General features: G+C 40.1%; 1 protein-coding gene across 1 annotated transcript; it reads right to left on the reverse strand.

Annotated features, from left to right (window-relative positions):
• Nucleotides 1-884: 884 nt before the first annotated feature.
• Nucleotides 885-22,665, reverse strand: ints2 (integrator complex subunit 2). The gene is made up of 25 exons (XM_073480170.1): nucleotides 22,357-22,665; nucleotides 21,288-21,596; nucleotides 21,056-21,194; nucleotides 20,307-20,409; nucleotides 19,200-19,313; nucleotides 17,957-18,087; nucleotides 16,414-16,584; nucleotides 15,680-15,900; nucleotides 15,304-15,429; nucleotides 15,008-15,079; nucleotides 14,254-14,368; nucleotides 13,713-13,781; nucleotides 12,307-12,441; nucleotides 12,034-12,210; nucleotides 11,279-11,393; nucleotides 10,439-10,543; nucleotides 9,808-9,972; nucleotides 8,308-8,509; nucleotides 6,281-6,406; nucleotides 4,805-5,006; nucleotides 4,415-4,696; nucleotides 3,617-3,724; nucleotides 3,374-3,479; nucleotides 2,833-3,009; nucleotides 885-1,605 (listed from the first exon to the last, which is right to left on the reverse strand). Exons 2-25 carry the CDS (start codon nucleotides 21,578-21,580, stop codon nucleotides 1,424-1,426), a joined length of 3,636 nt encoding a protein of 1,211 aa, XP_073336271.1. The 5' UTR covers nucleotides 21,581-21,596; nucleotides 22,357-22,665; the 3' UTR covers nucleotides 885-1,423.
• Between the last annotated feature and the right edge of the window lie 1,404 nt (nucleotides 22,666-24,069).

Below are 24,069 nucleotides of genomic sequence, written 5' to 3' on the forward strand. Positions count from 1 at the left end.
CGGGGATACATAATAGGGCTTTTTCACAGCAGACATTTTGACTTGACATGGGGCCTACAGCAGCAGAAGCACAGGTGTTACTAATAACATTAAACATGGCTCCGCTTTATTAAGATCACCAGTATGCCGTGAGTGTGAGTGAGTCGACGTGTACAGTTAGGACTTCAGAGTTTGGACTTGACAACAGATATCAAATATCAAAACCTCTCCATTCTTAAACCATACATGTAACTTAACGGAGGACATTGTTTTCACGTCGAGTGATATGTCGTAGTTTTTGTACCAGAGGACCGAGCTCTCCGTTTCTGCACTGAAGCCATACACTTCAGACACCTCTGGGGATCTCTAATTCCTCAGTCAAAATAGAAAGTTGTTTGTAAAGTAGGGGTGAAAGTTTATCATTCAGTTAAGTCAAATTCCACTTTTACAATTTTGATAAATAGAGGCCCTGCTGCTGTCCTCTCACCTGACACTGGCACTCCGGAGCTTTCACCTTCGTCTCCTGCGTGTCCGTATGTCGGGTATCTCTTCAAAGACACGTTAGCCTCGGCAAGTCGGGATACATTTTCAAAAGCTTTTCATTTGTCAACTGCAGTCCCTCATACTTAAGCTACACCAGCTAATGGTCACAAGCGACGCCACTCTTCTCTTCTGTCAGCCTCCTGTCGAATAACGCGGTCTTGTTAGCCGTGACATTTAGCTAGCACCGAAATTCTCTCAAACATCGAAAAAATGCAAAGATCGCAAGAGGGCGACAGTGAGAAAACTCTGGGCATTATAAATAAATGATTGTTAAAGCAGCTCGTTCAGACTGACTGGCAGATGTAGCCTACATAACACAAACTCATAAAACAAAATGTTTTGTCACAAATACACCTCTTCAGTGAAAGGTTTTCTTTGTTTTATTACAAACAAATACAGTAAAAAAGCTCTACATATTATTTCAAAGGCAACATTTTCCTTTTTCTGTTGCAGAGAAAAAGATCACAACACTTGCAGCTTAGAAAAATATGCCTACAGAGGTCAAGAAAATGGACCCATTTAGCGTTTAATGTGTTTGACTTTCTACAAATTCTGACAGAGTACATTACATATATTTTCTAAATAAATTGCAAATCAGGTGTCAAAAATGAGTCTGGTAGAGAATTAATTCTTCAGTGCTTGACTCAAGTCCAGACTGAAGATACTAGAATGGATACACAACACACGTCCCATCATGTGCAGAGAACGAGAGTAACCCACAACCTTACATTGTCTGAAAGCCCTTGAAGGTGACATCAGTCTGAGTCCATTTGTTCAAGATTAATGGATGTGTGTTGACAGTAGCCCTCTCAGGAGTGTGAATGTCTTTCAGAGGCAGTGTTTAGAGTTGTTGGTATAAGTCCAGTCCCTCCTTATCTTCTTCAATACATGTGTATCTGCTCTATAGTCCATGAAGGGTGGAGCTGATGATGTCCATGAAGGTGGCCTCCACACAGTAGCAGAGCTGCACATCAGGATCAGTTCCACCCAGTTCCTCTGCTGTCCTCTGGGGTAAAGTTAGCTTGGAAGAACCTCCTCCTGGAGCCACAGCCCCCTGAGGCTTCTCCTTCAGATACTGCAGGCCTGAGGCAGAAAAAACAAAATAGTAACCCTAACCCTTATTCATGTTATTACTTAAACATTGATAGATCGCTCTAACTTTACTCTAAATCATCTGTCTCTATTGCATTGTTATGGTTCTGACTGTTCTACACAACAGATTTGTTTGCCATTTACCGGTATGTACATATCTCTACATATATTCATCATCATAAAGCATATTCACATATAAAAAACACGGCACATATGCACAACGCAACTTTTTCTGTCCATGTGGTGTCACCATATAGAGGTTCTGAGTATATGGATGTTACCTTTCAAAAACTACATGCAATATACTTATTACCTACAGTTAGAGTTGCCCAAGTCAATTTGCAAGATCAGTACTTAAGGCCAATCAAGGCTTTTTTTATATGGGATGAAAGTTGGCACACTCAGCCAGCCAAAAACTACAAACCATGTCCAACATTGCAGAGGCAAGGGTTAATCTGTTGCCTGTGTTGCTGCCAGCGAGATGGTAACCTACTGGCACTATTGGTAGAGTAGAAATCCGGTGAAAGATCACGTCTTTTCCAAAGATTAAAGGAAATCTTTGAAGGACGCATTTTCTTAATTCAGATCTATTCAACTGTCAAAAATATTGGTCCAAGTTGGAATAGCTCTATTAGATCTAATGCAGGCCTACTTTGGGTGAAATGTGCAGCTACATTATGTAGTAAAATTTAAATATTGGATTAAGACTCAGTTTTTAAGTAAGTCAGAGTGGAGTTTTTTTTTTCAAATATCAGGACATTGCTATCTGCAGATGTCCTCCTCTGTTAAGTTTTGTGAACCACATCTAAGCCCGTGTGTAGGTGACAACTAATATCAAATAATGTATCATGTTGGTTGATATATTAGTGTCCAATATGAATAAGGTCTTCAGGACAGCAACTGCCAGTCTAAGTGCAAATAGCTTACTGATCTGTGCAGACATCAGATATAAATAGAGGCGGTTCTGGGACACCAATGTCTCTGTTAATATTTTTGGAAGAGAAATGTACTTAAACATTTGTGTAAGGAGGTTCCCTCTTGATAACATCAATGACATATACTACATATAGTGCTTCTACACTGGTGGTCACACTCAACAACGAAAAATAACTGTTCCAAATCATGTATTGATAAAAAGTGTAACCCAAAGGATACAAATCTTGACAATACCATTTAATAAATTGTTACAATGGCACACAAGTGACTAAAAATACTTACGGGCAATGAGAGGGTCAATGTCCCTGGCTTTGGTGGCAACGTCTGATGCACAAACTTGGCCCACTTGTACTAGCAGAGCTGCCACATCATCATAGAGTGGAGGGAAGGCTTGGCAGAATGCCACCAGGCATGGCAGGATGGGCATGAAGAAGGAGAAACGCTTGGCACGAGTCAGCACTTAAAAACAAAACACATGCACACTTACAGTACACACAAGAGCTGCGTAAACAATAAATACAGTGGCTAAGAGGCTGGTACACACTGTACACTTATGTAATGGAGAGAGAATGCTGCACTGACAGCAAACGGCCAGATGGTGGCAGTCAAATATTGGGATAAAAAATATCAACATATAGTGTTTGAGAATAGCTGATATAATGCATACAGACTGCATTGTGATTTACAGTATACAGTGAGTCTGCTGAGAGCAAATTCAATGATGGAGACACAACAGTAGATAAAAGGAGGTAGGAAAGTAAAGAGGACTACAACCAAAAGCATCAATGTACAAGATGACAAGACAAGGAAACAATTCACTGACCTGTGAGGAGGGTGCCCATGACACTGATGGCCAACCTGGCCACACTGAGAGACTTAGGTAGGGCATACTGGGTACACAAGTATGACAGCAACTGGATTGCAAAGATCTGTGGAGACACACATTCACAACTGATTTAAAAAAACAAGACAGTGTATGAGAGGCTCTGGCTCAAGACCAGGGCAAGTCTGGGATTTAAAGCCAGGAAAAAGAGAAGAGAGGAGAGGGGAGGTTGGGAGGCCTCACCTGCTTTTCCAACTGGGGCTGGGCCAGAAGCTCTGGGATGAAGTCCAGACAGATATGGATGGAGGGGATGCCTGCCACAGTTAGAGGCAGCAGAGCTTGAGGGTAACCCTGACAGAGAAAGAGGAGCAAAGGGGGAGAGAACAGGAAATATAAATCTTATGATAAAACCAAGAAAGATAAGGGAGAAATAAGGAATTCACAGTCAATTAAATCAAGTATTCGTTTAAACATAAAAGTACTTTTTTATATAAAATATGTGTAGCTGTGAATGCACACAGCAGCTTCTGCTTGGCAGTGTGGACAAGGGTGGATTAGTGTGACAGAGGGGGGACTGGTTTGATGAAGTCCACCATATGGCTGTCTGCTACTTCTGGGAGTGCTGTAGTCACTTACCACTATAGCCATGGGCAGAATGTGGTGACTAATGGGGTCAACATGACTTGGCTCTTCTTGAAAAACTGACTCGAAGGTCTTTTCAGCAATATGGCACTATCCACTCAACTACTCACAGAGAGCATATCTGCATGATAACATTACTTTCTAATGTCAACATTTGACAGGAGACAAGAAAATCTCATCATGGAGGAACTTCATTAAGAAGTAGGTATTTAAAAAAGTGTGATTAACACTAAAGGGTCAAGAACAACACATGCCCCTGTTGGTCTTACCTTCAGCCCTGTTGTAACTCTCTCCCTTTTTGTATGGCTTCTGACTCAGTAAAGCTTCCTGCTTTCCCATTGTCACAGTTAAACAACATATAAAGAGTACAGCCCACTTCATCTTTTCCCATCGTGTTACCTGAAAGTGGACCAACTTGGCAATGTTGGGGTCAGCGATGAACATCTGATGCAGCAGACAACAGATGAGACACTGCACCTCCCTCAAGTCACTGAGGAGGCCTCCTTCTGGCTCGGTGTCCTCCACACTCCCCCTGGCACTCGGCCCTAGGCTTCCCTGTTTTGATTTCCCTGGCAAGGGGCCCCTAATGCTTCTCAGCAGGCTTTCCGTGTTGGCCCCTAGCTGCTGCTCTTCAGAGGTTGGCAGACACACCTCTAGGAGAATTTGGACTGCTGCGCTGTCCTGAGGTTAAATAGAAGTTTATAGGTGTTATTTCTTCTTCTGTAATAAAGTGAGAGTATGTAAGAGAGACAATGTATGTGTGAATGTGCCAGTTAGACGTTTAAATACTTGTGCTGATAGAAGGGCGTTCTTCAGCTCCTCCCTGGTGACCTCAGGTGTATCTGGCTGCCCGGGCACACCTAGGTTTGAGACTGTCTGGCTCTGCCGATCAAAGTCAGCCGTCTCCTTCAGGTGGGAGTGTAGGTAGGCTTTTGAGGCCAGCAGGTAGCCATTCAGCATGTGAAGGACAATGTCCATCAAAGGGGGGCATCTAGCATAAACAAACAAACAGTTAAACCTGTAATTCTGTTTGCTTTGGTGAGGTCATCTGTTGCAATTTGACAAGGATAGTCGGGTGCACATCCACAAAACCGAGGTTCTGGACAAAAAAATCAAAAGGAATTCAGAGGGGTAGGTTCTAGCACAGTGGAATCAGAGCTGCCTTGATAAGCTTCATTAATAGCGGAAACATGATTTTTATAAGGACATCTGCCAAAACAAACCAAATTAAAAAAAGGATCTTGGCGGTGCAGCGAAACACCGCAGGTTGGTTCAACGGTGTGGGAGTCACTCCATGGTCCGTGTGTGTGACGTGTTGGGAACCCCTGCTGATCAGTTTGCCAAAAGACGAAGCTGCTATGTTTTCTGCTACTGGCATGCTGGTCCTACTAGTGATCGTTTGTCCTCATCGACGGATTAAAAATAACAGTAAACAACCAGGATGAGGCAGATCATTACTATGTTTTAAACTGGGGGACGAGACCAGACCGAAGTGAAAGTGAAACTTAACGCTACACAAAGAAATGTCTGTTGCGCTCCCTCTGTAGTATTAATCCATGCTAAATAACGTGCCCTCCTGATCGCCAGCTTAAAATGAACGGGAAAACCTGCGTTTTCAATGTAAGTTCTATTATTTCCTCTTTGTCCCCACCCCGACGTAATATATATTAGGATTACACAGATTACCATTTAAAACCGGACTATTTTCTGTTAGGGGAATAATGCCCTGCAGTGCATACTTCGTCATATTTGTTTGTTGACGATTGACGATTATTGAATACAATATTGAAATATAAATGACAAATTTTGAAGCGTTATTTTGGGTAAATACAAGTAATAAAAAATAATAGATTCATCGAAAAAATAATCAATAGATTCATGGATAAAAAAATAATAGTTAGGTGCAGCCCTACATAAATGTTACAGAATATATTTTTAAATTAAGAAACACTTCGTTTTTTGTGTTCAGATAGAGGATAATCAATATTATTGATGTTAACATACATCTTAAAATCATTTGTTGATCCTGAACAGTAAAAAATAAAAACTGCATTAACAGTGTTTTAACAATTGCTTTGAAGGTATCCCAAACATCTTACACCATTCTTGTATAGTGTGAAAATCAATGCAGCCAATTGTGTGGGTCCATACGGCGTGAACCAACACACGTGTGAACAGGTCTATGTACACAGACACACAATGTGACATCAACACATCTGTATCCATGTGCTCTATGTGTCCCTTTACAAGATGTGCTATAGTTACCTGTACACCCTTTGATCACAACGCAGCACAATGAGAGGATCCACCATGAGGTCGTTCTGAGTGTACTTCTGCTGCCTGAGCAGCTTAGCTGAAGGCTGCAAGGCGTTTACCGTCATCACCCACAACCTGCAACACAGACACATTAGGTTTAACTTTCATTCATATCACATGAATTATTATGAGGTTGAGGAAATACCTAACTAGGAAGGTTACATTCTTTTTTCTCAGCTTTTCCAGCGTCATAACTCAAATCATTTCACTTGAAATTGAGATAGCATGATAGCATATGAAAAGACATTTTGGAAGTTTTTTGTAAAGCTGGAATTGCACGACAAAAATTGCTTATCCAGGTGAATTACATGCAATGAACTAATCATGAACTGTCCACATTTTGTTTCCAAAATAGATTTCAAAATTCAAGACATTAGTCACATCCATAATTGTACAACAGCAGCAAAATGAGATTGCACCAACTCCATAAACCTTGCAAACAGCAAACGTAAAAGAAAAATATACAGAAAACTACAAATAGAGAAAAGTTACAGAATATCGATGCAATAAAAAAATATAAAGCTATATACAGGGACAAACTAGAATATCACATATACTTTATGTACACATAACGATCGCGTAAAAAAAACAAAAAAACATACAATACATAAGAAATAATTATCTTGTGAACAATTGCAGCGTGCACCCAATTTGCAGTGTGTACATCTGCCATGTGGACAATTTGCAATGTAGAGGGGTTTGGCTGCGAAGAGATCTGAATTACAAAAGCAGTGCTGGATGCTTCTTTAAGTATTTATGGCCCTAATGGCCTGGGAGAAGATACTCCTTCTCGGCCTCTCAGTCTTGGCCATGATAGAGCGGAGATGTGTGGTTACAAATCTATTGTATTTTAAAAGAAAAATACTCCAAAGCTTCTAAAAGACGACACAAGACGGTTTAATGGCTTAAATAATTAATTTACTTACAAATGAGCCTGTTCACCCTCAATCTCTCTTATCAGACCAGTGCTAAACTTTACACAGCAGGGTATTCTTTGAGCTCCAAGTCTTCCTGCAGCTTGTGCACCAGCATCAATCAGTGGATCTGTGTGAAATTTGGCACTGCTGCCCTCCTCCTAGGTTCACCAGAGCCTCTTGTCTAGCCCTCTGCAACATTCAATACTATGAGAGGGAGTAAGGAAGAGAAGAGGGAGGGGGTACAATCCCTTACATCTCCCTCATGGTGCCTCCCCTCAGTTTTCCTGCCCTGAGCTTCTTGTTACAGACCCCTGTTGGATCGATAGGATGTCTGCTCAGAGCTTTGGTAACTGCAGTCCTGTGGGCCCTGGGGCAGAGTGAGGGTCACCCTCTTCTGTCCAGAGAGTTCACACAGGCAGACACAGTTGCCTGGCTCAATACCTCTGATCTAGTCGCACAATAATCACTGAGCAAGCAGCCTGGGGTTAAGGGCAACAACTCTTGTTCCACAGGTCTTCCTTTAATCCATTTACTGGGTCTCACTGCAACTTTACACAGCCTTGGGAGAGACGACACCGAGTCAAGTACTACTGTTAACCTTTTACCGAAAAGACATACAAATATAAATGTAACGAGCAGCCAAAAGGGAAATAATATGTAATCTGTGGATTTATATTTACACTAACATTTGGGCCTCAATGTTTTTCAATTTTTTTATTTACTCTTTTCTTAATAAGTTGAGCAAAGGCAGCCAAATTCTAATTAGTGAAGACAAGATGCTTATTTGGACTCGTGATTGATTTTGAGCCCCAATACCCAAGTGATGTCATTAATTCAAGGCATACTAATAACGCTCTAAGGCAGAAACATATCCGTTGGGCATATCAATTACCTGGTTCCATATGAAATTTTAACTTGCATAATGTAAACAAACTGGATATTCCATTTACCATGATGTATTATTCCCATGTGATATTCTGTGGTATTCTCACTAAAGGCTGCCACAGCACAATTTTCTATCCTTTGTCCAAAAGATCTAATTGTGTCCAAAGCATGTACCTGCGGGGCATCACAGTGTTGAGGCCCATCCAGAGCTTGTTGAGGGTCTGCAGTATTCGGCGAGGCACAGCGGGCTCCAGCAGGAGAGCCATGCTGGCTGTGAGGGCCTCTGCATAAGGGATCAGGTCTCCGGGTGAGAGCAGTGTTAAATGCTCCAGGATCCGCATCAGCCTTGGGCTGCTAGATGGTAACTTCTGGAAGGCTGGGATGTGGGTATGGGGGCAAACTGAATTAATCATCAAAGTCTACATGTCTTAATCCCCTAACTGAATTGAGCCACAAAAAAAATTAATAGGAACCAAAAACTTACAGAGCATTAGATAAACACATCTGCTTAGACTTAATGGTGGTGAGAAGATACTAGTACTGTAGTGATATCATCCTTTAACCTTAATCCACAAAAAGTGGGATCAAAGTTAAGTGTCAAAACTACAGAAATTAAAACAAACTGAGTAGGTCATCTACTGAAAGTAGGGCTGCAACTAACGATTACTTTCATTGTCAATTTTTTATTTTCATTTAAGAAGCTGGAACCAGCAAACGTTTAACACAGTTGCTTGAAAAATGATTTAAATGATTAATTGATTATCAAACTGGTTGGCGATACATTTTCTATAGATCAACTAATAAATGAATTGCTGTAGATTTACTTGAAAGTTCAGGTTCCACACTACTGCTTCTGTCTGTTGTTTTAACTCATCTGAAATCCCTTTTCACCTCCTACCACCAAGCCCTGGGAGGCATAGGAGCTATTTTTCTATTCTTACCATACTTTCCTAATCAGAATTAATCCATTCATTGTCTTTCCTGTCAGCATTATCCTAAAGAAGGCTGTGATGCAGAGGGTTCATAAAAACAATCCCTGGATGCCTTAAAACAACACAGTTGTACCTATTTGCATAAATACATAAAATATCAATTTGTCAAGGTATATATACTGTACATTAACCTGCACAATGGTGTGTGAAACTGATTATCTGTAACACTTTTATATTTTGTCGAGGATCCCTCTCAAAGAAAAGCCAATTACAGCATAATCCGCTAAACCCTGGAGGATTAACCATTGAAATAAGATTTCAGCTGGATAACAGCTTCTACCTGTAAATGTATTATACAATATTAGGCCCTCTTCCCTGTTCAACTCAATACTGGTAACACTACTCTCTCATCTACACAACCATGGCTCCTAGGTTAGTATCACTGGTACTGTTTTATTCCCTATTGAGATCTTTCTGAATTTACTTTTGCTACTTTTACATTTTGCTCTTTAATCCTATCATTGTCAGTTTAACCTTTGATTCTATCTAATCAACCTATGTACTGTCATTTTGTTTACATTCACCTTAAGGGGAATATGTTGAACTTATTGTTAAAAGGACTTTGGTAATATCTCTCACATTTAAAAAAATCTGGTAATTTTAGCAGAAAGACATGGGAGCTCTTCATTCAACCGTCTATCTCAACCCTATATAGCTCATTTTGTATGCCCGCCCTCCTCACCTTGGTGGAGCTGGCTCTGGGTGTATCTGCAGGTGTTGCTGGGGAGCATCATCCTCCTCAGAAGGGGCAGGGTACCAGTCACCTCCTCCTCACACACCCAGTCCTCCACTAGGCACAGGTGGGGGTAGTTGGTGGCCAGCAGCCTCAGCAGGGCAGAGTGCAGACCTGGGTACAGGGAAAGAACATAGATTATTTGTAAGGTTATTACCTACAAGACCTTTGTGTTTTTGAGCTTTTTTGAATGAATGAATGAATGAATGCAAATTTATTCTGGACACACTAAAACAAAATAAAACAAAAAGTTGAATTAGTTCAACAAATAAGCATAATAAAATGAAAACATGTTACAAAGTATATTTCATTAACAAGCATTGACATGCCCAAAAAGGAGTAGGGAGAAGTATACACTTATTTTATCCTATCCGTTCTCCACAACTCAGTAATTAATCATAATCAATTTACTTCCATTCCTGAACCTGTGCACCTTCATACGCTCCCATCTAACTACATACAATTTGATATACTATATGTATTTTTTAATTTCCTTTTTGTTTGTGTTTTCCCCAAAACAAACAAATCCAGGACAAACAGATCAGAAGCTTTTCTGGCAGAGTAGAAGTCCATGTCTCACCTCCTAGCTCCTGTTGCAGTCCCTGAGCCTGAGTAACCAGGTACTTAATGGGGATCTGGTCCATCAAGGCTGCGGAATAGGACTTTGGCTTCCTCTGCATCAAGGCTTAAAAAAAGAGAGAGAAAAGGTAGAGTGAGGCAAAGAAACTATGAGACAGGAAACAGAGAAGGTGAGCACATAAAGCAAGAAAAGGACAAGTGTTTTATTTGGCAGTGTAAGGACACCAGAGCCACTGTGCCGACGCGTTAGAGGAGCGGAGGTGATTTTTCATTGACGTGGGTTCATTACCACTGCTGATGGGCTTCATTACTCCTTCCTTGAAGGCTGCGGGAGCACTTGGGTAAACACAGCAATTAAAGAGATGGGCATAAACTCTCACATAAATCTGGCCTAATGAAGGGCAAGAGCAGAGCTCGTCATGGGAGAGAATAAACACTGACTAGGCTAACTGCTAATGCTCAATCTAACCTACAGCTGTCCTAGTTAGCTCAGCTCCCGCAGCCATTGTACTTGGCTCTTTGTCAGACCTCCATTTATTCTCTATGAAGCGGCCAACATTCAGTGCCGAGAGAGAAAAGGATGAATGACTGCACATCCAGAGTGAGAGCATCTCCAACAACTTCACAGAGGACAAAAGCTGCCTTTCTCCTCTCACTGCCTGACAAATTCCCTCCATCTCAAACACAATGCCTCCTTCAGTGGAGGCGATGACAACGGACACACTTTAGACAGGCAGAAGAAGAGAAAATAAGAAATAGAAAGGGAAGTGAGCCAACAGCACAGCGGGAAGTCTGGCAAAGTGCAGTGTTATATGGGATGCAGTTATTGTCTGGTACATACCCAGTTGTTTGGTGCTCGCCAACAGGTTTTCCTCGTAAGACAGGATGTAGTAGAGGATAAGGAGTTGGGTGGTGATGGAGTAGCGCTGTCGTCCTCCTCGACTGCCCTCCCCTTGCTAACCAATCACAAAAAAGAGAAGCAAAACAACAGTTACAGGTCAGGGACAGGCAGCACAGTAGGGCTCTGCATTATCAGCAAATAAAGACAGATACTGAATAATGGTAAAGAATGATAATGAAGTGCTCATAATTTCAGTTTAAACACCACAATTTACACCGACTTAAACAACATGTTTATGGTGCCACAACTCTTTTCTCATAATGTCTTGTAGTAATGCAGTCAAATGTACATCATAACTCCTGAATCCAATAGCAACAAAGACATATTTCATCTTAAGCTCAGAAACAATTGGGGGATATTGATGAAAAAAGTACAATGTACAGTACAATAAAGCTGTACTAATTCCAATAATTAACCCTGTTATAACATTAACTATGTAAAGTAAATCAGGGGTTTCAAGAGAGACTGAAAGAGAAGTTGTGATATTAAAGTGCCATTAAAGGGACCGAGTAAGTAACTCAATTACTTCTGGCAACTTAAGAGAAAAGTGGTGCCTTCAAATACTCACACATACTGATGCAGATATCATCAAAAAAGGATATGTAAAATTATGAACACATCACAAAACAACATCAACTGTTTATGGAGCAGGTTTAGGTTTCTGCAGTCCCTTAAAAACCCTTTGGCTGACTCACCCCTGCAGAGCTCTGAAAGACGTTGAGGATCTCCTGCTCAGTGATGGGCTGGTTTGTGGCCTCTGGGTTGGCCTTGGATGCTGGAGTGAGGATGGAGTTAATGTAGGCGTCAATTAGGGGAATCAGTTGAGTGTGGATGGGGGTGGTTGTCTCACAAAGTTGGCGATAGATCCAATCCTGATAGATGTACACAGCACCAGAGGGCAAATAAATTTTTTTATACAGACTTTGCAGATAATCATCATTTTGAGCCATGTAGTGCACATCTCCTACCTTGATGGACACTTTGTGCTTGGTGAAGGCTCGGCTCCGAAGCAGCTGGTAGATACAGTGAATGGGAAGGAATCCTGTGATGTTAGCACTTAGGTTGTTAGTCACTGCAACCCTCACAGCATGGGCTGTAACCACCTACACCCGAGGAAAAAAATAAACAAGTTATCCAAACAGCACCACTGGAAAATAGACAAACAACTCCTACATGTACTGTATTGTTTAACATCACTTTATAGTGTGAACGTGCACAACTTTGGCTGAATGTGATTTCTTACTTTCTGGCTGCTTCACTAAGGGCTCCTATTTGTTATTCTACTCAAATAAATGTGAGGCTTCTTGATTGCCAATTACCATTAGCAAAATAGGTACGTATTGGCAAACATGACTCACAGCTTCATACATCAAGCACATACACAAATGTACGTGTGGGCCATATGATGATATACATAAAGTGATACAACAGAAATGTGTCTGAAGTCGAAGAATTGCACAGTATAATGCAATTACTACTGTAAGCAGTATTGTTTACAGTACGTGCTTTGCACAATTTACTTCTCTATAGAAGTAAGTACATTGCAGTATGCATGTGAATGGCAGCTGTAAACAATACTGCTATTTTGATTTTATTATTTGATTTTATTAAGATCCCCATTATAACTTTAGAGTGACAAGTTGACAAATTTCCTCCTGCTATGAACATGCACACATCCGTCACTAAAGGCGCACTGGCAGCTGTAGCCATCTTTTTCGAGTAATGTACTCGTATGACACTGCACGGACCAAAGCTTTGTGATTGGCATCTAATTCATGATGAGCAAGCACTTTCTTCCTGCTGCTGCTGTACAGTAGCTTCTTCGAGCACACGCTGCAGAAGCAAGTACCCAGCTCCATCAATCTGTGGCAAATGTTGAACGGCTTCTCATCTCCACCATTTTCCTCTATCCATGCCCAGCGCCATTTGTTCTTAACTCCTCTCCAACATAAGGCTGTATCTTAGCCAGGTTCAATTAACTTTGCTTCCTTTGCTTTGAGTCGAGTTGCAGGGCTACCACACCACACTCACGTTTCTTCGCAAGACCCGCCCTACTCTGCCTCTGATTGGCTAGCACTAGTTGGTCGGAAATCCAGCACCGTGCTGGAATACTTTAAGCCCTGCATTTATAATCATCAGAGGAATCACGAAACTGTTTCATAAACACTTAAAAGTTCCTTGTAGTCGCTTTAATAAATTATTAAGTATCATTTATTATTAAATTATTATTAAATTATTTAAAACAACATTCCCAAGTTTACAGCATCTTTTGATGGGAAAATAAATGAGTGCTGATGAGAATAAGGGCCTACAAATCATTGAACACTGGAATTTACATGTAGACAATGTGCAAGATGGACTGTAATGTATGTACCTGTTCTGTGAAGATCTCCTGTGTGAAGATAGTCTTCATCTTGCTTAGAGAGCTGGGCTTGATGGCAATCTGTACAAAGTTGAACATTGGCACAAAAAAAACAGATAAAGAATGTCAACAATGGAAGGTATACTGTGAGTGAAAACAACCCGCAGGCAACAGTGCTGGTATTTTGTAATTCCCTCTTTTCATATTTCATAAGAAAATTCTACATGGCAGGCACAACTCTGAATTGAGAGGATTGCCCTAGGGGTGGAAACAAACAGGCTCTAAATCCAATTACATTACACATCTTAGTGGAAAATACACTGAGACAGGAAAACTACTTAGCACACAGGCAGGATACAATAGTGCACTTAATAAGTAATAAAACAGCAAATTGGCCACAGGGTATAGAGTGTCTTAGTAGATATGTGTATGCTGCAAGTGTTTCATCAGTGATATAGTCTTATATGTGCCCCTGCTGTAGTGGAGTGGGGCCAGTAGCTGGTCAGCCAGACTAATGTATTGATCACTGTCTCCTTCCCACCTACCACCTTACCTTCATCCCCAAAGTAGAGCACACCAACTCAATAATGGAGCTGAGCTGGTTGCTATGGAAATACATGGCAACCAGTAATAGCATCTCTCCAAAAGAAGCAGATACGCCTGCAGCACTGGAAAGAGGAGGACACACATATGCATGCAAGGCAAGTGAGAAAAGATTCTTGGACCTGTCGCTCTCTCCCAGAACAGACATTTTAATAAACTCATTACGCTAGTTGCATCAACCCACACACATCCATGCTCTCACACACACACCTTCTTCATCAGCGTGTGTCCCTTCAGTCACCCCTAAAGTCACTTGAGACTGATGATTTATGCTTTATGGACTACAGTCACATACAAACACAGATTTATATGCACTGCTGCATTTTGTTGTTAAGACGGGCCATATGAACTTAATTTTAACATAAATACAAAATAACCAAACCTACTGAGTTTATTACTTTCGATTGCAACAAAGAACAAATAATTACAAAGCAAACACATATTTGAGTATGAATTCAGACATGAATTTATCAAATTTAACTTAAAAATAGTAAAAAGTAGTAGTTAAAAGTATTTTAAATCACATAGAAAAAAATGTGTCATTCAAGCAAAATTGGATGAACTTAATTGCAAAAAATAAAGACCTTTTTTGTAATTTACAACTTTACTCACTTATCATTTGGACATGCAAACTAAGTACCACAGTTTATCCACAGAACAATACCTGTTCAATAATGCCTCATTATTAAAGAGATTCTCCTTACCTTTCAAAGTATTCCTCCTCTTTGATCATCCAGCTGAGCCACATGACCATCAGCTGTTCCTGCTCTGGAGTGCTGGACACACACACAGAGGATAATGCTCACACTCAGTATGACAAAGGACAATATTAAATGCCAAGAGATGCAAAGCAGACTTCTGGCAGGCAGCATACACTGGCAGAAAATCAACACTCAAGACCTCTATTAATTGAATAGGGTTTGTGATCCAACCTATTTGTGCTTGGTGAATAAAACAAAGACTTCTAAAAGTAGGAGGTAATAAGACTAGCTTTCTGTACCTAACCAATGTAGGGAAGGCCAGCAGCTTGCAGAAGGACAGTGAAACAAAGCGAACACCAGCAGGAGTGGCAGGGGGCCTGCTGGTCATCAACTGCAAGAGCTGCTCTGCCTCTTCATCTGTAGGCCTGTAGAAGGTGTAGAAGGATCACATTTATCTTTAATACATTAGCTTTTAACATTTTATTCTAATATTTTAAACAAATTCACACACTGTGGAACATTTTTAAAATATAAACTGTATCAAACGCATTCAGAGTTAATAAAAACAGGCCAAACACTTAAATAACTAATTTAACTAAAAACAACCACATAAACATCAAAATCAAGATCACTCAAGTATCAAATAACAGGGAGGTTGCTGCCTCTTTGACTTACCTGAGGCCTGCGATGCCCATGAGGGCACAGTACAGTCGGAGCAGAGCGCTGGCCTTCACCACATACTCCTCTCTGAGGCCAGAGTACCCTGAGCCGCCCCCCTCATCCATATCACCGTCATTGGGCACGTGGGTGCTGCGTGACCGCGGCAAAATGGCGACCAGCTCCAGCAGCAGCTGTCTGCGCATCTGCCACAGCACCGAGCTGCTTTCTCTCTTACGCTGGCAATACAAAGACAGAGCGAGGGAAAGGCATGAGTCCACTGCTGCACTTCTATCCAAGTGTCTACATTAGGGCTCCAACTAGTGAATGTTTGGCATTTCAGGATGATAAATGAAAAACAATAAACAATTAATTGATAAACACAATTGTCAACAATGCAGAGAATGAGGACATGTTGGCCAGTCCTCACTACCTCAAATAACTGAAGGCTAAGACATTAAAATTAAGTTTGGATTTGGGTTCGGCATTTAGTTGTTAGACAGTAAACATGTTAACATCTTATTATGAATATCTAATCAAAGATAATAATAATTAATGTAAGCGTGACCTAGTTTAACTTAACCTAGTAAAATTTCATCCAGTAGACTTTAACATGGTGAAAGTCTTGTATCGTGTGCCATGAGTACACCACAACTACAACACATCTTGTCTTGTCACCTCACACAGTTAACTTTTGTGACTGTGTAGCAAATTAAGTAGCATTAAATGAAATCCAGAATAAGGCTCCTCACCTGTTGTCCATTGCGAATGAACATGCTGAACCACGTACGGACTTTGCTATTGGTACCCAGGAGTAGCCCACTGACATAAGAGACGAGGGGACTGACTGCCTCATCTGCTGTATCTGGTTTATAATCCAGAGTCAGAGCCACACCCAGACCAGGTAGGTGGCACTCCTCCACCTGGGAATACACAGATTAAACACATTAAATTAGATTATATTATAAATTATTCCGATGCCATAAGTTTTTGCTAAAAATAAATAGACACTCCCATTGAAAATTGGTGGGGTCTATGTATTTCATTCTACAATCAACTTGTACGTTAATTGCTGAATATAGATCACACATAAACAAGTACATCATGTTTCAATTATTTGAAAGCCCATTGCGATGTAAACATCTCATTTTGTCTGACATTTGACCAACAGTCAAAAACCCAATTTTTTTTGCTTAAAAAGGGACTAACGATTTATCAATTATCAAAAGAGCTGCTGATTAATTTTTTGTTGATCGACTAATCATTTCAGCTCTACTATAGGTCATTCTTTAGCATCCCTTGTCATTTGTTGCTGCATGTTAGATGCTCTTTTGACTGATCTCAGGACAGTTCTTGTATGAGTATGAGTCCTGCTGATGCATCCTTCAGTGAGGTTATGAATTTCTTCTACCTCCCGGGGCCTCGGTCGATAACTGACCTTGTGCTGTAACCTTCTTGAGAGCAGGGGAGAAGCAAGAAGACAAATTTCTCCCTTCAGGGATAGTATCACCAAGTGTATCGCAACATAAATCAGTAAAGACAAAGATCTTCTGGGTTTCTAACCTTTATGAAGTGTTGGTGTGAAATAACCAGAGAATAAAATGTTCCTGAAAAAACATAGCCTCTCAATAGCCTATTTAATCAGGAATTAAGAAAAAATTTCTGTGAGCGCTTAGTAACGATCATTTTCATTATCATTCAATCTGCAGATTCAAGCTTTAATTTCTTGGTTAATTGATTAGCTGTTTGGTCTATAAAATGTCAAAAAAATTGTAACAAATGCCCCTCTTAATTTCCTTCAGTCCAACGAGAAGTCTTAAATTGTACTAATAATAGTTCAAAAGGAAATATATTCAATAAAAAAAAATAAAAATATCAAATCCTCACAATTTAGAAGCAGAACCAGAGAATATTTGGTATTTTTTCGCATTGTCATTTGACAGATTGTTATTATAAAAACATGGATTATAGTTGTTTCAAAGCTATTAGGTGTGGTATTTAAAAACTCTTTAGCCATTTTAAAACATGCAACCATGTTTCAACAAATTATTGGCAAACCCATCCTGTAACATTTTGACATGAAAGCATGTCACACAAACTGATGAGATAAACAAGTATTAAAATTACTTACACATCCATAATTTATGTGCAAAAAACAGGATAACAGAATAATTCAGCATAAATGCATCTCCAGCAGAACATAGCAGCTGTGATGGATTCTCATATTTGAAAAAGATAAACTTTGGGATTCTGGTGTTTGTTTGGAGTCCTGTGATTATATTAATAGTGACTTACCACCATAGCTCTGATGTTAAGGGCCTGTGAGGGGTTCATCTGACATAGCTGCCTGAGGGCTTCAGTCCTGCGTCGACCACCCACACTCTCCTCATCCTGACGCTCTCCATTCTTGATCAAACCTCTACAAACTGCAAGAAAGCAGGACATATGCAAGTAAACAAGCTGCATAAAACACACTTAAAAAACATCATGTCATTTTCTGAAATCGTATGCTTTGACTCAGTCGATCTACCGCCTATTAGCAATATGCTCACTAAATTTGATTTTCCGACTAAGTAAGGGAAATACTGTAAAAAAAAATAATAATAATAACACATTTTAATGTTATATGTTAATTCAATAATGTAATCCTTGACTTAAGTCTCCTGGTTGTCTTTATGTCACTGACAGACAGTAAAACTGTCTGTATCATTTCTCCAATTTCATGGCCAACTCATATTCCTCCATAAACTGCAGAATCACGACTCATTTATTTGCCTGTAAATAAGATTTAATAGCCATCAGAAGACAGCATTTCCACAGCTTTATCTCATTTCTCTTGTACTTATCCACAGCTGACAGTTTAAAAGGCAAACTGTTTATGGTTGACTGAGATTATGACATGGACTGAAATGATATTCTTTCCCTTCAATGTCAGTTCTGGATTATTTCATAACCCTGAACAAGCCAGTGGAGTTAGGTCTGGTGACCAGCTTCTGTTTAACATGACAGACCTTGATGCTTCTAGACAGGGTAATTTCCCCACACATCACCCTTAGAGCAATTCATTTCACTTTCGATTCAATGAAACAATGAAATTTCCTGTAACAGAGCCAAAAGGACTCCTTGATGTTGACTGCTATAACACACACTAAAGTTACTGACTTAGCCCTGACCCTCTGTATGATAAAGAGGCACTGGAGACAGCAGGCATTTTCTTATAATGCATCTCTCGAAGCACACACAGCACACACACTGTGAGCCAGAGCAAGACAATAATGTTCATCAATCAAAGACAAACACTCAGTGGCATGGCTCAGTGGCATGGCAAGAATTAGAGGAAACACCTGAACTCAGAAAGAAAACGCGATGGCAACTTAATAGCAAACTGCCTTCAATTACAATGCTGTTATCACAAAAAGCTTCTAAGGTAATGTTAAGTACACCCTTTCTGCCACAGCAGGTGCACTCACTAACCAAACAAGGCACTGTGTGTCACATTATCAGCTGACACCATGTGTAGTGTAATGCGATGAATTACCTTCACTGAAGCTGTCAGGGACGTTGGCAACCAACAGACACAAAAACCAGTCTCCATTGCGGACATGAAGCAAAGCCTCTGCCACATCTATGATGGGCAGCAGGGAAGGCAACTCTGTAAAAAAGAACAAATAAACTCACATTCTAGACAAGTTTGTCAACTGCAGTGGATAATATCACTTGAGTGGATTATTCTCAAACTGGCTGTACTGAGATGTTAGACAGTTTTTCCTAATACACAGCTAACGCGCGCTCATATAATTTTCCTCTCATTATAATCAAGCTGTCAATTTTGTTGCAATTTAAGCAAAGGGTCCCTGGAATTGCTCATTTTGGATTAACAATTTGATACGGTGCAGTACTTACTTTATTTGGAATTTTACCAACATGTGTCTTTTAAGGTATTTCAATTTAATTAATTTATCAGTCTATTTATGTATTCATGTAGATGCAAATTATGGCATTTCTTAATCGTTTTTATGTTTGCTGAACAGTTCTTTTTTTTTCTGACAGAGCAGGTGTCTATAACTCAAATGTGCATGAGTATAAATTAAGCTTTTGTTCAAAAGCTTTTGTTGCAGTTTAGTGTACATATTCCTTATCCAAAAAGACATGATGCACTTTCTCAGGCTGCATTCCTATAAAGAGAAAATACTGGATTATGGATATATTCCATAATATATCAATATTATATCATTATCGTGATATGTTACTATATATCATCTTAGATTTTGGATATCTTTATATCATAATATGACATATGTGTTGTACGTGTTCTAATGCTTGCTTTTACCCACTTATTCTTTATATCAACATTACTGATGATTATTCATCAAAGATTTCATTGTGTTAATCATTTGTTAAAGTACAAATAGTCATCCCTATAATATTGTTGCAATATTAATACTGAGGTATATGGTCAAAAATATTGTGTCCCAACATTTTTGTGGTGATTTGAAATATATGTTGTGTATCGCGATGTGGCCTAAAAATACAATCTTCATTCTTTCAATGAGCACACTCTGTACAAAAGCCTTCGTATTCAACACCATCCCACTTCCACCGCTCCTCTAGGCAAACTGTTAAGAAGATGAAAGGAGTTGGGTACCTGCTTGTAAAATGCAGAGGACATCAGCCACCTCCTCCAAGTAAACAGGGCTTTCAAAGAGTTCAGAGGACTTTAAGAAGAACTCTCCATTTGAGTCTACCACCTAAGAAACCAAAAGAGAAACAGACTGTACAGATCAATCATTCAAGGCATACTATCATGTGAAGAAGAAAGTACTGAAGGATGTTGCAATACAGAGAAATATGTCATTTGTCAGTCAGTGTGAGAGCAACTTTTGGGAATCCTTTCTGATGCCAAGTTAACTTTTGACAAAAAAGTAAAGCCACTGTGCAGTCTTGTTTCTTCAGTAGAGAACCATTTACACAAGTAAGATACTTTTATTCTTACAGTACTTTAATACTAATTAATAAGTTATTCGTGCTTTAATTTTTTTATCTTTAGTCAGCTCTGTCTGTCTATATTCAAGCACAAAAGATGTCTCTTCCACATCTCTATATCCTACAAAAGACAACTGCCCACTAGCCAACTGAAATCAGTCCGATTTCTGCAGGGTTTTATCACTATCATTTATCTGGGTGGGTCTGAATGGCACACTATCTACCATCTTTAAAATCGATTATTAACCTTTATACATTAAAACTATGCATTTTATTCAATTTAGCATATACTCTTGTCTTTTCTTGTCATGGTGGCATTTTGTTGTTGTTAGAATAATACTTGCAAGTACTTTTTCAGCTAGGTTAATTCATGTTGTCAGTATCCTTTGATTTATTGAATTATGTGGGTACCTTGTTCATGATGGCCAACAGTTCACTGAGAGTCAGTCGGAGCCTCCTGAGGGGATCACTGTGTTCAAACTCCAGGGTCAGGCCATGCTGCAGCTGTGACACCAGGATGCTTTCTCCGTTAGAGCCACCTGCCTTATGCCTGACAGAAGAGATGGCACATTGTGTGTACTGCCAAAATGAACTTGGTTACCACGCTGTAACAATCATATTACCATGTGTAAGTCATCTATACCTAAGCTGCTGCTCCTTCCGTGCATCCTGCTCCAAGGCATGAAAGTCCACCGACAGAAGTGCTACAATAGAGTTGACAGCCTCTACACCGGAGAGCAGGCGGAGGATAAGCTTCTTGTCCTGAGCCCAGGACTGGCTCTGATCAGCTGGAGCACACAGAGCCATCCTCACCAGGCAGGGCAGCAGCAGTCTCAGCTCTGGGTCACTCAGGGCAGCCAAGCGCACCACATCCACCTTCTGCATGGCTTCAAAAGCATAGGGGCTGACAAACTGTAGCCCTGCACTGTCTGCCATCTCTCTGCTAACAAACCTTCAGGGAACAGGCAAAACAGACCATGTAAAGGGCAGAATCTGAAGCCATGTGCAGCAAATAAAGAGGACAGTCTTCTAGTCAGTGCATCCTATGGGGCATGAGCATATGCATTGCTTTAAGGGTTTAGCAAACACTATAGAAACACTCTACAAACTATCCAAAGCTATGTACAGCTGATGGAGTTAACGGTAGTCACATAGTGGCATTACATTCATTCATAGTTTTACTAACGCGCTCATGAATAATGTGTTTGCCAGTTAATATGTCTCGAGTTTTGGTTAGTCAGCTTCTATAAAATTAAATAAATGTCGCTATTATCACTATAACCTTGCAAACAAAACAAGATAAAAGCTGGCTATCGCGAATAACTAACGCTCCCGTTAGCGGCGCTAATGCTAGTTAGCTAGCTAAAACTGGAATTACACATCGTGCAATTTAAGCTGACAAGGAAATGTGCTTCCCCCAAGCCAATTATTACTCCATGTCGTGGGTAGCACTCCGAAATGTTTGATGCGTGTCATTTTGAAGCACGAGAAATATCGTATTATACAGCTAACACTACCGAGGCGTAGCTAATTGCTAACTAGCAGTGGCTAACACTCATTCACTAACCCCACTGCTTTAAGAGCGACTCTTAGCATGCTACTAGCCAGCTAGGCTAACTTGTCAGACAACAATACTCTCATGTGCTGTCTGGTCCGTTTCTGCCGCATAAACATTCAATGCAAATACAATAACTAATGGAGAATCATCTTACCTCACTTATTAGGATGATAGTTAGTCTTTTAAAGGATAAATTTCACCACCGAGGCCCTCAGACCTCGGACTCGGTTGTGCACCGTCAGCCTCTAACGTTATAGGGGAGTCCTAAGCCAATGACAGAGAAAGAAGCTTGTCCTAGCAGCTGCCGGTAGGTTTATTGTCTTGTCTTGTATATTTTAACGCCCTGTCTGTTGTGGTTTCCGTATATCCACTCTTAGCTTTATCCACAGTGGGTACTGTGTCAGTGTGACAGTGAGGGAAGTGATGTAGTCAGCAGCCTGAAGCAGCGCTGACTGACTGTAGCAGTGACAGACTGGAGGCTGTACGATACTCCAGACCTGCCCTGACTGCAGGCAGTGGTGTGATCTGCATGGGCTGGGCTGATATGAACACATTATATGAGTACGATTGAATCTTTTTTTTATTTTTTTTTTATTTTGCAGAACAAAGCAGTGGCATCAGCATATTTTATTGTAAGTTATACAGCTTGCCGGTAAAGGGCAGTGGTCTAATAGTGACACCATTAATCTACATGTGTTGATGAAGGTTCTCAGTCATCCAGGTCATGGGCAACTGGACTTGTTTCAGTTCCTTGAAGACGTTTCACCTCTCACCTACATGGAGTCCGAAAAAAGAGCATGTTTACCTGACGAGTACACCTTGAATAAAGATAGACCACCAGTGTGTGAAGAAACCTCCCATTCATGAATAATTTCTGCATTATGAATAATTAATGAAAAACAGACGATGTAGATACAGTACAGTATCCACTCATCAATCTCTTATGGCAGACAATCCCTTCATTTATATCTGGACACGCTGCAGAAATTTAATATTTTGATAACATAAGTCATAGTGAATATCTAATCTTAAAAAAATATCTACATTGACCCATATTAAGATGTAATGTGACATGGCACACACAAAGTTAAGTGAGTGGCCATAATTAAACAAATACCCTGTCTGTCTTTCGAGTATTATCTATTTAGATTTCCCTCTTAAATGCTGCAGACTTCTACCTACCCTGTCACTGATATGTTGTCAGTGTGAATTCCACTACACTGTCAAGGGCACAGTGACAGCAGTTGCTGAGGGATGGAGGCAAACAGAGCAGGACCTCTGTGTATTCAAAGGCTGCTGACAGCGAGGAAAAATGCAGAAAATTCTCAAAAGAAAGAATTGCCAGCTGCTACTACACGACCCCGGGGCAATTCAGCAATTTACAAGTGAGATATCTGACTAAAATTATTATTCAGGGTTATTCCAATGCCTTTCCCACTTGTGAATAGTGTGTGCTAACAAGCTTGCAGACCTACTGTACAGTGGAAACAGATGGTGACTGCAAACAACCATGATTCCCCAAAAAGAAAACATGGCACTGGACTGAAAATTAAATTTCAGGGTTTTATTAAATATTGAATGTATTTATCTACACTCAAAAGTAGAGACCAAATACATTTTGTTGGCCAAATTTTCCAAGCCAACAAATATTGGCAAATATGCAAGGTAAAGAGCAATACCAATGGATTTTCAATAGTCAAAGTATAGTTTCCCTCTGAACAGGAGAAATCCAGACAGTCGATCTTCCTTTGTGCACATACACTGCATATCCAATGGGCAGCCATCCATAGCTGGTTTAAGTTCATTTACACCACACATTTACTTTCACACAGAAGTAAAATGGGATTGGTCTAAATGTATCTATAAC

The sequence above is a fragment of the Pagrus major genome, chromosome 13 (genome assembly GCF_040436345.1).
Source record: "Pagrus major chromosome 13, Pma_NU_1.0".
Taxonomy (NCBI): domain Eukaryota; kingdom Metazoa; phylum Chordata; class Actinopteri; order Spariformes; family Sparidae; genus Pagrus; species Pagrus major.

Coding starts and splice junctions, on each gene's coding strand:
- ints2 (XM_073480170.1), bottom strand. CDS start 21,580: ATGGCAGACAGTGCAGGGCTACAGTTTGTCAGCCCCTATGCTTTTGAA. Junction 13,782..14,253: donor GCTCTACTTTGGGGATGAAG/GTAAGGTGGTAG, acceptor AACTTTGTACAG/ATTGCCATCAAGCCCAGCTC. Junction 4,697..4,804: donor ACGCCCTTCTATCAGCACAA/GTATTTAAACGT, acceptor ATTTAACCTCAG/GACAGCGCAGCAGTCCAAAT.